The sequence below is a fragment of the Bison bison genome, unplaced genomic scaffold (genome assembly GCF_000754665.1).
Source record: "Bison bison bison isolate TAMUID 2011002044 unplaced genomic scaffold, Bison_UMD1.0 scf7180017864304, whole genome shotgun sequence".
NCBI classification, from domain to species: Eukaryota; Metazoa; Chordata; class Mammalia; order Artiodactyla; family Bovidae; genus Bison; species Bison bison.
The window spans coordinates 13,880,997-13,895,912 of record NW_011494876.1 but is presented as its reverse complement, the minus strand read 5'-3'; the positions used below and the strand labels follow the sequence as shown (position 1 = coordinate 13,895,912).

At 60.3% G+C, this 14,916-nt stretch overlaps 1 protein-coding gene across 1 annotated transcript in view; it reads left to right on the top strand.

Moving 5' to 3' along the window:
- The window catches only part of DNAH1 (dynein, axonemal, heavy chain 1), an 81,920-nt gene that overhangs the window by 62,345 nt on the left and 4,659 nt on the right, over positions 1-14,916 (top strand). Inside the window, exons 48-70 of the mRNA XM_010851742.1 lie at positions 701-931; positions 1,573-1,769; positions 2,176-2,311; positions 3,238-3,446; positions 3,677-3,848; positions 4,611-4,802; positions 5,179-5,289; positions 6,296-6,481; positions 6,901-7,092; positions 8,213-8,380; positions 8,471-8,662; positions 8,846-8,977; positions 9,450-9,575; positions 10,186-10,305; positions 10,431-10,580; positions 10,670-10,830; positions 11,673-11,898; positions 12,028-12,223; positions 12,561-12,712; positions 13,354-13,550; positions 13,806-13,950; positions 14,203-14,361; positions 14,448-14,581. Coding sequence (XP_010850044.1) covers positions 701-931; positions 1,573-1,769; positions 2,176-2,311; positions 3,238-3,446; positions 3,677-3,848; positions 4,611-4,802; positions 5,179-5,289; positions 6,296-6,481; positions 6,901-7,092; positions 8,213-8,380; positions 8,471-8,662; positions 8,846-8,977; positions 9,450-9,575; positions 10,186-10,305; positions 10,431-10,580; positions 10,670-10,830; positions 11,673-11,898; positions 12,028-12,223; positions 12,561-12,712; positions 13,354-13,550; positions 13,806-13,950; positions 14,203-14,361; positions 14,448-14,581 — 3,884 coding nt within the window. The remainder of the gene's footprint in view (positions 1-700; positions 932-1,572; positions 1,770-2,175; positions 2,312-3,237; positions 3,447-3,676; positions 3,849-4,610; positions 4,803-5,178; positions 5,290-6,295; positions 6,482-6,900; positions 7,093-8,212; positions 8,381-8,470; positions 8,663-8,845; positions 8,978-9,449; positions 9,576-10,185; positions 10,306-10,430; positions 10,581-10,669; positions 10,831-11,672; positions 11,899-12,027; positions 12,224-12,560; positions 12,713-13,353; positions 13,551-13,805; positions 13,951-14,202; positions 14,362-14,447; positions 14,582-14,916) is intronic.

Here is a 14,916-nt window from a genome sequence, read left to right as displayed (position 1 = left end):
GAGCCATAGCCCTCCAAGCTCCAGGCAAAGGGGTCGAGAGAAGAGCCTGGGGGCTTCCTGAGGCTGGTCCCATCACCCGGGGAGAGGCGGGCAAGTCAGCATGGACGTGGCAGCAGGATGTGGACAGTGTCAGAGGGGGCTTGGGGGCCAAGTGAGGGGTTAGATGTGGGGTGTCAGGAAGGTTTAAGGAGTCAGGCATCCCTCCCAGGCTCTGGGTCTGGGGAGCTGTGGGGACTCTGAAAACTGTGCTAAGTCACTTCAGTCATGCCTGACTCTTTGTGACCCCATGGACTATAGCCTGCCAGGCTCTTCTGTCCAAGGGATTCTCCAGGCAAGAATACTGGAGCAGGTTGCCATTTCTTTCTTTCTCTGGGGGATCTTCCTGACCCAAGGATCAAACTTGAGTCTCTATGTCTCCTGTATTGGCAAGCGTGTTCTTTAACACTAGTACCACCTGGGAAGCCTGGGGTGAGGGGGGACCCTGAAGCTAAAGGAGCTGGGTGCCCAGCTGGCACAGCTGGGCCTGAAGCTGGGGGTGGCAGTGGGGAGACCAGGGCAGCAGTGTGTGGACTGCATCCTCCATGGGTCAGCAGACACTCAGGGTCCTGCTGGGTCCCAGTGGGAGAGCCAGGCCCAGGTCAGGGCCCCTGGGGCATTGAGAGGTGGCTGAGGGCGGGCACTGACGCCAGGGTGGCCGCAGGACAAGGTGCAGCTGCTGCGCCTGTGGTACCACGAGAACTGCCGCGTGTTCCGCGACCGCCTGGTGAACGACGAGGACCGTGGCTGGTTCGACAAGCTCCTGGAGAGCCACATGGATGAGTGGGAGGTGGGCTTTGAAGAGGTCTGCCCCTTCCAGCCCATCCTCTACGGGGACTTCATGTCGCCGGGCTCCGACGTCAAGTCCTACGAGCTCATCACCAATGAGAGGAAGGTGAGGGTCCTGCTGGGGCCCTAGCCCTGGGACCCCGGCCCTCTGTGGCCGCTGCTAAGAGACCAGCACCCTCTGACCAGAGGGTTGGACACTGGTCTGGAAGGCCAGCTCAGAGACTTCAGCAGTTGCCCCTCTGAGTCCCCATCTCCTCACCTGTCAAATGGATGCAGAAGGCCCCGCTTGGCCCTTTCCTGAGGGCAAGCCTATGGTTCAGCTGAGACTGGCTCCATAATTGGGGACCCGTTTGAGGGGCTGTCATCCACCCACAGAGCTGCAGCAGGGCCCCTGGGGCCACGAGTCTTGAGTCAAGACCCCAGGGTGGCAGGATGAAGCTGGAGTGGGTGGGGCTCCTGATGGTTTCTCCCCACAGAGATCCTCTCTAGTTCTCAGTAGCTCTCGTGGGGCCCCAGGTTGGTACATCCTGGGGAGCCCTGGAGGCAGCAGGCAGCTCTCTGACCCCACCGTCAGGCCTCGGTGTGTCGGACAGGTCAGGCCTCATTCACCCGGCATCTGAAGGCCCACCATCCCTCCATGCCAAAGGAGCACAGGGAAGGGGGGGATATCCTCCCTGTCGGGGGTGACAGGGCACACAGGGACAGGAGGAGGACCCAGCTGTTCTCATTCCCCGCCCCCCACCCCAGATGATGCAGGTGATCGAGGAGTACATGGACGACTACAACCAGATCAACACAGCCAAGCTGAGGCTGGTGCTCTTCATGGACGCCATGAGTCATGTCTGCCGCATCAGCCGCACCCTGCGCCAGGCGCTGGGCAACGCACTCCTCCTGGGCGTGGGCGGCAGCGGCCGCAGCTCCCTCACGAGACTGGCCTCGCACATGTGAGGGCCCCCAGGCATGGTGGGCGGTGGGTGGCTTGGGGCAGACTCATGTCCATCCCTGTCCTTCATCATGTTCCGCACTGGGGCAGACCCACTTGGCCCACAGGCTTCTAGAAGGCCTGGGCTCCAAGGAGAGGCAGCAGCAGGGCCCTGTGATGCTGTGGGGAAGGCAGCGGGTAGCTGCAGGCATCCAGGAGGGCTTCCTGGAGGAGGTGGCCATGGGCCTTCTCTCTGAATCAGAGCTTGGCAGATGGAAGGGAAGGGCATTCCGGGCCGAGGGAGCAGCCTCAGCAAAGGCCTGGAGGCCAGAGAGCAGGTTGAGGGCCAAGGAGTCAGCAAGTCTGCCCAGGACGATAGCAGGTGGCTCAGGTGAAGCCTTGAACTCTCTACCCGAACACTGTCTCAGGGCCGAGTTCGAGTGCTTCCAGATCGAGCTGTCTAAGAACTATGGCATGACGGAGTGGCGTGATGACGTCAAGAAGGTCTTGCTCAAGGCTGGCTTGCACAACCTGCCCATCACCTTCCTGTTCTCAGATACCCAGGTGCCACTACATGGGCAGTGTGCGGGGTCGGGGGTGAGCGGGATACCACTCACCCCAGCATGCCATCCAGAATGGTGGTCAGTCTTTTGAGTCCAGGTCCCTGTTAGTGGGGGTGGATCTTGGGAGGAATGGCTGTAAGAGGGGCAGGGGGTCAAACCCAGCCTGTCAGAACGGGGGGGTGGTGGGCATAGATCATGGTTATCCCCAGAGGTAAAGAAGGCCCCTGGCGCCATGGCTGACCACAGGCAGAACCACACTCACTGGTCAATGGCTTCTGACCTCAAAGACCACAGGACTGGTGCCTACAGTCCTGGGCCCACGGCTTCCTTCCTAGGGCTACTCCATCTGGAGCTCCCTAGGTGTGAAGCCTCTTCCAGGGCTGAGAAGAGGAGAGGTTGTGGGTCCGGGACCTCAAGACAGACAGGGCAGCCCTTCAACCTGACTGGCATTTGGGGTTGGGCTGAAACTGAAGCCCCAGAAGGCTCCCAGCCAGCCCTGCTCTTCTATCTGGGGCTCCCCTTATGTAGTCAGGCGAGAGAGGGTGCCTTCTGGCACTGGCCAGGCCCTGGCCATATGAGATAGGCAAGGACCTGTTTCTGCCTGTGGCCTGGTTTTCTCTGGTGGATTAAACTGTGAGATGTGGAGAGGCCCAGCAAGAGAGGAGGAAGACACTGCATGTCGCACCCAGGACCCAGGCCCTTCCATAGCCAAGCACCGATGTTCAGAGTCTCTGCTGCAGGGCGGGTCTGGGTGTGAGTCCTTGACCACGACTTGGGAGGTCACCTGTGTAACCCTGGGCTTCTCTGAGCCTAGAGGCACTGTCTGTGGAAGGGGTCTGCTGCTAAGGTTCAAGGAGACCAGGGTCGTGGAGCCCAACACCCCAGGGCCATCATCAAGGTTCATTTCCTCCACCCTGCTCTCCCCAGATCAAGAATGAGTCATTCCTGGAGGACATTAACAATGTCCTGAACTCGGGCGACATTCCCAACCTCTACAACATGGATGAGCAAGACCAGATCATGAACACCATGCGGCCGTACATCCAGGAGCAGGGCCTGCAGCCCACCAAGGCCAACCTCATGGCTGCCTACACTGGGCGTGTGCGCAGCAGCATCCACCTGGTGCTGTGCATGAGGTTCGGGCGGCCCCGCAGCCTCACGGGACAGTGGTTGGGGTGGGGGAGCACCCGGGCCTGCCATGCGGGGAAGTGGCCTGGGCCTGCCCGCCACGCCACTGGGCCCAGGCTGCTCTGCTCCTGTGTCCTGGCTCACACACCGCAGGGCTGTCAAATGACCCTGGGTCCTGGGTTCCTGGAGGGTGGGGGGTGTCAGTGTTTCAGGGCCTCATTTGAGCCCCTGCCCCCAGCCCCATTGGAGAGGTCTTCCGAGCTCGCCTGAGACAGTTCCCCTCCCTGGTCAACTGCTGTACCATTGACTGGTTTAATGAGTGGCCGGCAGAGGCCCTGGAGTCTGTGGCCATCATGTTCCTGAGTGAGATCCCAGAGCTGGATGCCACCCCCAAAGTAATTGAAGGACTGGTAGGTATCTTGGTGAGGAGAAAGCTCGTGTGAGGAGAGACTGTGTAGATTTGGGCTTGGGGTCACCAAGGTCTGGGTGAGAGTCCCAGGCGCACCGCTTATGGGAAGTCTCCAGGCAGCCAGCTTTACCTGTCTAAGCCTCAGTTTCCTCATCTGTATAATAGGAATATCACAAGGTGGTCACGGTGATGTAGGAGGCTGGACACACAGTTTCACAGTCACCATTATCCTATTCCCAGAGGGTTCCATAGCAGCATCTCTGAAGAGCCCCCTGATACAACCCAGAGACCACAGATGGGTGGGAGGGCTAGATATGTCTAGCCCAACCTAAGAAAGTGACGGTCACCTGAGGGCCAAGAGCTCAGATGAGCCCATTGCTGTTCAGCCATGCTGAGGCCTTGGGGAGGCCTCCCTTCCCCAGCTACAGCCTCCAAAAGGGGCCCCACGTTGGGGCTTTCTGAGCGAGGCAGGTCATAGGGGCTGTGACAAAGACACTGGGCCAAGAGCTGGGATACCTTTAGGCCCAAATTCAAAGTGAACTCTGCCCTTGACAACTGTGTGAACTTGAAAACGCCTATTGACTTCTCTGAGTCATGGGATTTTTGTCTACAGAGTAGGTGATCTTTAGCTGGAGATCACCTCCTGTGAGAGTGAGTGTGAGGGGCACCTGATTCCCTCCCCAGGCCCAGTCTTCAGTGGCTTCGAGGGCACCCTGGTGCCCCATCTCTACCAGACTGGCATCCTCGATCTCTTTCCCCACAGATTCAGGTCTGCGTGTATATCCACCAGTCGGTGGCCAAGAAGTGTGTCGAGTATCTGGCCGAGCTGGCCCGCCACAACTATGTGACTCCCAAGAGCTACCTGGAGCTGCTCAATATCTTCTCCATCCTTGTCGGGCAGAAGAAACAGGAGCTGAAAACCGCTAAGAACCGCATGAAGAGTGGCCTCGACAAGGTGGGGCCAGGGGTGGGGGCCTCGTGGGCAACCGCTGGCTGCATGTGATTCTGCCCATTCTGTCTCAGCCCTGACTCCACATGACCCCTGTCAGTTGGCAGCCCACAGCGTTTAGATGGGTAGCCTCTTCCCTCGCTGAAGGTGGCGGGCCAAGGGCAAGACCAAAGCAGGTCACCCCAAAGACTTTTAGTGGACTGCTCCCTTCCTCTGGGGCCCCCTGGGCAACCTGGGGGCCCCTGAAGCAGCCAGCCACAGCCTCTCGCTTGTGAATGAATGAGGGCAGCCCTGCAGGGCCCTCTCCCTTGTTCCCCTCCAGGCCTCGCTCTCTGGTCCCTATCACACCTGATTTCCTCTCCGTGCCCCCCCAACCCCTCAGCTGCTGCGCACCGCAGAGGACGTGGCCAAGATGCAGGAGGAGCTGGAGATTATGCGCCCCCTGCTGGAGGAGGCTGCCAGGGACACCACGCTCACCATGGAGCAGATCAAGGTCGGGGGTGCTCCTGGGCTCCCTCCCTGATGGCTGAGCACGTCTGAGGAGGCTCAGCATCCCCACACAGCCACGAGATCCCCAGTGGCCCGGACTCTCGGTGCCCAGATCCCTCATTCAGTCATGCGATCCCTCAACAAATGCTTGCTCAGAACCTATTCTATGCCGGGCACTGCCCTGGGCAGGAGATAGGGTGATGAGCATGACAGACAAATGCAAACCCAATAGTCACAGCACAGGTTGTTGTGAGCAGGAGGGACGCCACAAGCAGTGGTGCAGAGTCTGCCTGAGTCTCCCTCTGAGACCCTCTGAGTCTACACGAGGGCCCGTGTTTAAAGGTTAGTCCTCCAATGGTAAAGAATCTGCCCGCCATGTGGGAGACCCTGGTTCTGATCCCTGGGTCAGGAAGATCCCCTGGAGAAGGGAATGGCAACCCACTCCAGGATTCTTACCTGAAGAATTCCATGGACTCCCAGAGGAGCCTGGGAGGCTATAGTCCATGGGGGTCACTAAGAGTTGAACACAACTGAGTGACTCACACACATACACACACACACACACCTCACAGTAGCCTCCGCAGATTCGCATATTCATGATGGCAGTTTTCTGGAAGAAACAATCATGTCCTGCTCTACAAAGGCAGGGGCACTGGAAATGTTTCCAGCAGATGGAAAGGAAATGGCTTGTGGGAGGGGAGCATCTTTCTCTGTCTTGTATGGAGGTGCCCTGTGGGTTTTGGGGGTCCTGCCCCAGGGGCAGTTATGCTCAAGCACGTAAAGCCCAGAGCCCCATGCCAGGCCCACGATGAGCACTCAGGGTGGAAGGGGCTGCTAGCACTCCCAGATCTCCTCAGGCTGTCATAGCCGAGAGGGTCCTTGGAGAATGGGGCATCTCAACCCTCATTCCCTTCCATCTGGGGCGACTGAGACATGAGAGGAGAAAAGGGAGGAGGGCGCGTGGGTCCCTGACTGGCCACCCGTGGGGCCTCGCCACCTCTGGTCCCTAGGTGGACACGGCCATTGCTGAGGAGACCCGGAATTCAGTGCAAGCAGAGGAGATCAAGGCCAATGAGAAGGCCAGGAAGGCACAAGCTATCGCTGATGATGCCCAGAAGGACCTGGATGAGGCTCTGCCAGCCCTGGATGCAGCCCTGGCCAGCTTGCGCAACCTCAACAAGAACGATGTGACTGAGGTAGGTGGCTCGGCCCCTTCTGGGTATCTCTCCTGATGCCTCCTTGGGTTCTGGCCCATAGGCTTTCCTTCGAACATCTCGTGAGCATCATCTGTCAAGAGGTGAGGGCAGAACTAGAGCTTGAACCCAGCTGCCTGCCCTTACCTCCTTGTATCAGCCCCGAGGACCCAGGCAGGTGCCTGAGGAAGGCTCTGCGCCCTGAGAAATGACTGTGTAAGGCCTTTAGGCCAGGCCTGGGTACATGGGGGAGCAGTAGTCACCACGGGCTAAGACAGACGTTTGGGGGTCACTGGGCATACCTGTGGGCTGTAGCAGTAGGGACTCAGTTGACGGGACCCACCCTGTCTGTAAGCTGTCCCTGCCTGGGGGTGCCCACTATAAGGGACCTACCCCTTCCCGACTCTTGGCCTGGCCTCCAGGTGCGTGCCATGCAGCGGCCACCGCCAGGCGTGAAGCTGGTCATCGAAGCTGTGTGCATCATGAAGGGCATCAAGCCCAAGAAGGTCCCAGGAGAAAAGCCTGGCTCCAAGGTGGATGACTACTGGGAGCCAGGCAAGGGGCTGCTGCAGGACCCCGGCCGCTTCCTGGAGAGCCTCTTCAAATTTGACAAGGTGCGCGTGCCAGGCCAGCTGGGCACAGAGGCAGGGGGAAGGAACTGTCCCCTCCCCCACAGAGCTGGGCCCTCCATCCCATCTCCCTCTGCCTGCAACACACATAGCCTTGTGGTCACAGAGCAGAGGGGACCAGACCCTGGCCCAGAGGAGCTCTCCAGCTAGGGGGCAGGGGGCAACAGCCCCAGTAGCAGATGGATATTGATGAATCAGGACCTGGGAAGGCCCCAGTGCCCACGGGACCTTAATCACCCACAGTCACTCCAAGGCTCTGCCACCTGGAGAGTCTCTCTCCTGTCGTTTTCTCCCTACAACCCCTGTGGCCCTGGCCAAGACCTTCCCTGGCTGCTCAACTGTCGCCTCTCCCTCGGTCTCAGCACCTGAGATTTAACACCTGTCTGTCTCTGCATTTCTCTCTCTTCCTGTCTGTCTGGGGCTCTCAGTATCCATGGGCATGTGCTCTCACGGGATGGAGCCTACAGCCCTCTTGGAGGTTTCTCTCCACCCACATGGGCCACCCACCACCACCACGTGTCAGTGCTGAAGCCCTGGGCACATCCTAAGGAGGGTAGAGACAATGGCCCATCTCAGTGACAGCTGAACTCCATACAGAGCTCCCCATTCCTCCAATTACGCCAAAGCAGGAGGCTCATGGCCAGCGCTCAGGCTCCCTTGGTCCCAAGCTCTGACCTCTAGGAGCTCATGAACAGTACAGATTCCTGGGTTCATCCTAAACTACAGACCTGTATTCTCCTAGCACAGGTCAAGAGCCCTGAAGGAGTGATGCGCTCTGGGAGTGGGGAGTTTTGCACTTGAACACATGCCTGGTTGGACCTTAGAACCACTCACTCGTCTCCACGTCAGCCAGGAAGCAGCCCTCGTCTCTAAATGGGTTTTAAATAGGACCTATGTGTTATCAGATCTTGAGGAAGAAAAAATCTCAGATTGTATTCTTTGAAATCCTGGGACAGAAGTTCCTCTTCTTTCCGGCCTTTCTGGGTCGTGTTTATTCCCTAGCCTGCCCGGGGCATAGAGGCAAGAGCAGGGTGTACCCCCACCCACCAGAGTCCTCTCCGTTCTCCCTGGGAAGCGGCCCCAAGCCCGTGGTTCCCATCCCCAGGACAACATTGGGGAGGCGGTGATCAAAGCCATCCAGCCATACATCGACAATGAGGAGTTCCAGCCGGCCGCCATCGCCAAGGTGTCCAAGGCCTGCACCTCCATCTGCCAGTGGGTGCGCGCCATGCACAAGTACCACTTTGTGGCCAAGGCCGTGGAGCCCAAGCGGGTGAGCGCTGGGTAGGCCTGGGGCCAGGGGCGGGGGCCTGGGCTCCCCCAGGGGCACCGGGAAAGCTGGCCCTGTTTCCTCTGCCTGCAGCAAGCCTTGCGGGAGGCCCAGGACGACCTGGAGGTGACACAGAGGATCCTGGAGGAGGCGAAGCAGCGCCTGCACGAGGTGGAGGACGGTATTGCCACGATGCAGGCCAAGTACCGAGAGTGCATCGCCAAGAAGGAGGAGCTGGAGCTGAAGTGTGAGCAGTGCGAGCAGCGGCTGGGCCGTGCTGACAAGGTGCGCACCCCTCTGGGGAGGGCCCGCGGGCACGGCCTGCCCCCCATGGGCTGGAGGGGCCTGAGCAGTAGAGGGGGTGGTCCTGGGGTGGCTGTCCCTTCCCTCTCCCCAGCTACCTTGGTCGGGGGGACTGCACCAGGCAGGGACATCCAGGGCCAGCCTCCCCATGGACTGTCCCTGCAGCTCATCAACGGGCTGTCAGACGAGCGGGTGCGCTGGCAGGAGACGGTGGAGAGCCTGGAACACATGCTTGACAGCATCTTCGGGGACGTGCTGGTGGCCGCCGGCTTTGTGGCCTACCTGGGCCCCTTCACAGTGAGGACCGCCCCAGCCCCGCTGTGAGGCCTCACTTCTATAAGTAGTGGCCTGAGGGTGGCTCTTCTCTCACACACTCATTCAACAAACATTTTTTTTTAGATGTCCTGTCTGAGCCAGGAGCCGTTCTGGGTACTGGGGAAAAGGCAGCTTCCAAAACAGCCAGAAATCCTGCCATGCAGGGCTGGCGTTTCTAGACAGAAGGCTGAGCTCGTTCTTCTGGGCTTGCTGTGCACCTCTCCCTCAGTCCTCACAGCTGCCCTGATGGGTGGCCACTGTTGTCATCCCCTGGTTTCCCTGGGAAGGGGCTGAGAGGTGGGGAGGCCAAGGATGTTCCCTATGGTGGGGCTAGGGCTCAGGCCTCCGGCTCTGCGCGGACCCCTCTGTGCAGCTGCGAGCACTGAGTGCAGAGGAAGTGGGAGGGCATTGCGGCTGTCTTGGTGGGGTAGCTCAGAGTCTGGTGTCTCTCCAGGGCCAGTACCGCACAGTGCTGTATGACAGCTGGGTCAAGCAGCTCGTGGCCCACCGCGTCCCACACACCGCCGAGCCCACGCTGATCGGGACACTGGGGAACCCCGTGAAGATCCGCTCCTGGCAGGTGCCCACCCTGTGGGGCTCGAGCAACCGGGCTGGGCCTGCAGTGTGCTCTGGGCTGGGCCAGGAGGCCCCCGCCTGCCTCCCATCCTCTCTCCTGGGTCTGCTTAGAGGTGCCTTCCCTGAACCTGCCTGGGGCCGGTCAGAGGCTGGTGGGCAGGAGAGGAGAAAGCTGAGTGGCACAGGTGCTGGCTGACTGCAGGCAGAGAGGTCAAAGGGTGCTTGTGAGAGTTGGGCGGGGTAGGAGAGCAGTGTCCAGAGCGCGGGGAGGACAGGTAGAGTTGACACAGGGAGAGAACCAAGAGGCAGTAGGCACAGGCCGGGTGTGGACACAGGCTGGGAGGGCCAGTGGGCTCCAATGGCTCCGTGAAGATGGTCTGACTGAGCTAGGACTCAACAGGCAAAGAAACAAGAGGCCCAGCAAAGGAGGGTGTCAGGAGTCAGCCCATAGCCGGGAGGCAGGTCCTGAGGGCTGAGACCTCGTGTACTGCCCTCCACCCTCAAGAGGATGCAGTAAGGGGAAGGGGTCAGCTGGAGCATGAGGTTGGGGGTAGCTGCTACCCCACCGGGCCTGTTTGTGTGAGCCTCCCCCCACCCAGCCTGGTCCCTCACAGATCGCTGGCCTCCCCAACGACACCCTGTCAGTGGAGAATGGGGTCATCAACCAGTTCTCCCAGCGCTGGACCCACTTCATTGACCCTCAGGGCCAGGCCAACAAATGGATCAAGAACATGGTGAGCCTACCCCTGCCACCACCCCACCCAGCAGGCCTTAGTAGGTGCATGGGGAGTAGCTGAGCCTCAGGCCAGCTCTCAGCCCACACGGACCCTTCCCCGCTCCCTTCACTCCGTGCCCCCAGGAGAAGGACAACGGGCTGGATGTGTTCAAGCTGAGCGACCGCGACTTCCTGCGCAGCATGGAGAATGCCATCCGCTTTGGCAAGCCCTGCCTCCTGGAGAATGTGGGCGAGGAGCTGGATCCCGCCCTGGAGCCCGTGCTGCTCAAGCAGGTGGGCCTGCGGGTGTGGGGGCGGCCCCCTCCCCCTGCCTCACTGGTGGGACCTCAGGCCACAGCGCTCACCCATCCCACCCGCTGCAGACCTACAAGCAGCAGGGGAACACGGTGCTGAAGCTGGGGGACACGGTGATCCCCTACCACGAGGACTTCAAGATGTACATCACCACCAAGCTGCCCAACCCCCACTACACACCCGAGATCTCCACCAGACTCACCCTCATCAACTTCACCCTGTCACCCAGGTAAGCCCCTGGCCCCCAGTCCCCCGAGCATCAGCTCTGCCTGGACCTACCTGGCTGCCCCTCTCCCACCCCTGGGCTGAGACTCAGGGATTTTCCCCCTCGGAGACCCCACCAGCTTCCTCACAGGCTGTCTGCATTTCAGGTCATTCCAGCCCTTCCACCAATGCCCCTTACTTCCACTGTTCCCACCTAAGAACCAATGTTCCCCGCTTCCCCCAGTTCATCCTGATCCTGGGTCTGGAGCCCCTCTCCCAGCCTCCCTGGGCAGCGCTAGCCCACCTCATCCGGATGCCCTTTCCCCACAGCCCTCGCTGGGCCCTTGTGTGCTCACCCCAGCGCTGTCCTGGAGCCCCTAGGGGGGCATACTCTGACTCCCTGCACCCAAGCCCTGTTTCTTGCCCTTGCTGCCCTACACCCAGGCACTGCAGCTTGTGCCAGCCACCCGCACAGAGTGCTAAGGCTTCCCTGACAGTGGCCACTGTGAACCTCTCCACGGATCAGGGGGTGAAAATTCCCTTAAGGCCTGGTCCTCCCCATCACCCATAGTCTCCTGCCGAGAGGGAGTTTCTCAGAGACCCCAGCAGCTCCCGCATTCAACTGCCTGGCCCCTCTTGGGATTCCAGGCTCCCACCTGAGGTCTCACTTAGAAATGATCACTTTGAATCCAGGCTCTGCCTTAGCCCTGCAGCCTGAGGCTGAGGTCAGACCTCCCAGGCTGACTCCAGCAGAGATGCTGGGCTCTTTGGAGCCCCAGGAGCACAGGTAGGCAGGTAAGCAGGCTCGAGGCTTGCCCTCCAGGACTCACCAGGTGCTACAGATATAATGTCTCCTGCTCCTGGCAGCGGCCTAGAGGACCAGCTGCTGGGCCAGGTTGTGGCTGAGGAGCGGCCCGACCTGGAGGAAGCCAAGAACCAGCTGATTGTCAGTAACGCCAAGATGCGCCAGGAGCTGAAGGACATTGAAGACCAGATCCTGTACCGCCTCAGCTCCTCCGAGGGCAACCCCGTGGATGACATGGAGCTCATCAAGGTGCTGGAGGCTTCCAAGATGAAGGCTGCCGAGATCCAGGTCCACAACTGCCCGCACACCCCTGCCCGCCTCTCCCCGCCTGCCCCAGGCCTGCCCACATCACCACCCTCTTCTGCCTGCTGCTCTTTGCCAGCCTACCTGACAAGCAGCCTCCTACTGCACCCCCAGGCCAAGGTCAGGATTGCAGAACAGACAGAGAAGGACATTGACCTCACACGCATGGAGTACGTTCCTGTGGCCGTCCGCACCCAGATCCTCTTCTTCTGCGTGTCTGACCTGGCCAACGTGGACCCCATGTACCAGTACTCCCTCGAGTGGTTTCTCAACATCTTCCTCTCGGGCATCGCCAACTCAGAGAGGGCAGGTAACCGTGGCACAGATGCACATGTTGACCCAAACAACCAGGCTCCACCCTGGCACAGAGGTGACACACCTGGATGTGTCACACCAGGATTTCCACAGCAGGCACACACATGTAGACGCACACCCAGGTTCACTGGTACACACCTTCATCAGACTCACCCTACGTACGAACACATACCCCACTCGTAGCCTCCTCGGAGCAAATGCCCCAAGGGGGTGTGCCCCAGACTGCTCCTTTGGCTGCTGGGGAGGCTGGCTGGGCTGGGCTGTGCCCCAAGGATCTTTCTTCTCTGCCCCCCACCCTGTCCCCACACTGCCATCACCCCTCTGCCCTGCAGACAACCTGAAGAAGCGCATTGCCAACATCAACCACTACCTGACCTACAACCTCTACAGCAATGTCTGCCGCAGCCTCTTCGAGAAGCACAAGCTGATGTTCGCCTTCCTGCTGTGTGCCCGCATCATGATGAACCAGGGCAAGATCAACCAGGTGTGTGGCAGAGAGGGAGCTACGGCCCGGTCAAGGACAGATGGCCTGAGGGGTTGCCCTGTTGCCGAGCTGACAGAACAGGGTGGAAGGACAGGGCATATCAGGCAGGAGGGCACAGCAAGGGCAGATGGGCAGAGGCCTCCGGAAACAGTTATTTGCGTGAAACCCCAGGAGGCCCGGGTTAACTGTGACCCAGCAGGCCCTGTGCACAGGCCTTCTCAGCACCTTGAGAGTACTAGTGAGCAGAGACCGTCCTGAGCCTCCCAACTCACGGTCTCATGAGTGCCAGGGATTTCGTGGTGTGTTGGGAAGCATTGAGAGTGACCTTCTCCACTGCTTGAGCCCTCACTGTATGCCAGGTGCTGGGCTCACAGCAACCCTCCGACCTACCCCTGTGAAGCCCCTGGGAAGCAGAGTCCTGATTCTTCCTACTTTCCAAGTGAGGAAACAGAGGCTCAGAGAGGTCAAATCTTTTGCCTCAGGTCACACAGCCAGGGAAAGGGAAAGAGGTAACGCTAACCCAGACCTGTCGGATTACCACCCGAGTTTTCTGGCTGAGGATGGTAGAGGAGGTTCTGCTGGGTGGGGCGCTGGACCCATGGCTCAGGGCCCGGGCGCTCGCCTCCTCTGTCCCTTGCTAGAACGAGTGGCGCTACCTCCTATCTGGAGGCTCCGTTTCCGTCCTGAGTGAGAACCCTGCCCCGGACTGGCTGACAGACCGGGCCTGGAGAGACATCCAGGCGCTCTCCAACCTACCGGCCTTCTCCTCCTTCACCCATGATTTTGTGAAGCACCTGCCGGAATTCCAGGCCATCTTTGACAGCCATGAGCCCCACCGGTGAGCTGGGGCCTGGGGCACAGCAGGGTAGGTGCATCCAGGGAGTGAGACCCAGGTACAGGCTTGCCCTGGGCCTTCTCTGAGGGGCCGCCCAGGGCTGCCCCGCAGCTGTGACTACATCTCTCCCGTGCCCGCAGCCACGCACCCCTGGACACCGCATTCTCCGTGCTGTCCGGCCTCCCCCACCAAGCAGAGAGCCTGTGGCCAGTGTCCTACCACAGGTCAGCTCTCAGGGGGATGTGGGCACTGTTGCAGGGAGCCCTTGCCTGGCATCTGGGACCAATACCTGGACCAGTTCCAGAAGCTGCTGGTCCTCCGCTGCCTACGTGGGGACAAGGTGACCAATGCCATGCAGGACTTTGTGGCCGCCAACCTGGAACCACGCTTCATTGAGCCCCAGGCAAGTGCTGTCAGCCGGCGCCTGGGCTAGTCGCCCCCTGGGACCAGGGTCCTGGCTGCACCTGCATGGACCCCTTTGTAGCCTTGGTCAGCCAGGATCCTTAGCCACCACATGAGGCTCTGAGAGGTTCCAAGTCCCCTCAGGAAGCCCCTTGGGGACCACTCTGGGGGCTCCAGGCGCCTCCTCTCTCGCCCTGGTGGCCTGCCCCTGAGGAGAAGCTCTTGGCGACCCCAGCATCTCTCTGCCCTGCAGACAGCCAACCTGTCACTGGTGTTCAAAGACTCCAACCCCACCACTCCCCTCATCTTCGTGCTGTCGCCGGGCACTGACCCCGCCGCTGACCTCTACAAATTTGCCGAAGAAATGAAGTTCTCCAAGAAGCTCTCTGCCATCTCCCTGGGCCAGGGCCAGGTCAGGGCAAGTGGGTGGTGGAGGAGGAGGGAGCCGGTGGGATTGGCCAGTGGGTCCCCCATCACTCAGCACTCCTGTCCCCACAGGGCCCTCGGGCAGAAGCCATGATGCGCAGCTCCATAGAGAGGGGCAAGTGGGTCTTCTTTCAGAACTGCCACCTGGCACCGAGCTGGATGCCGGTGCTGGAGCGCCTCATCGAGCACATCAACCCTGACAAGGTACACCAAGGGGCACCAGTACCTTCATCCTGGACAGATGACGCTCAACGAGCGCACCCCACAGTGGGCACTCAGCAAGGGACATGTGTAACATGCGTCAACCAGATTATTCTTCCCAGTAGCCCCTCAGGTCACTGCCGCCAAGGCCACCCAGCACAGAGGTGACCCTGGGACTTGCCGAAGCCCATGTTCCTAACCAGTGGTCCGTCCCAGGGGTAGAGTCAGGCCGAGGGTGGCCCAGGATCCTGGGTAGGGGAGAGCCTGGTGCTGGGGTGGCCACCAGGTATGGGTCTCAGGGCTCATGTGGAGCGTGGCCTCCAGGTGCACCGGGACTTCC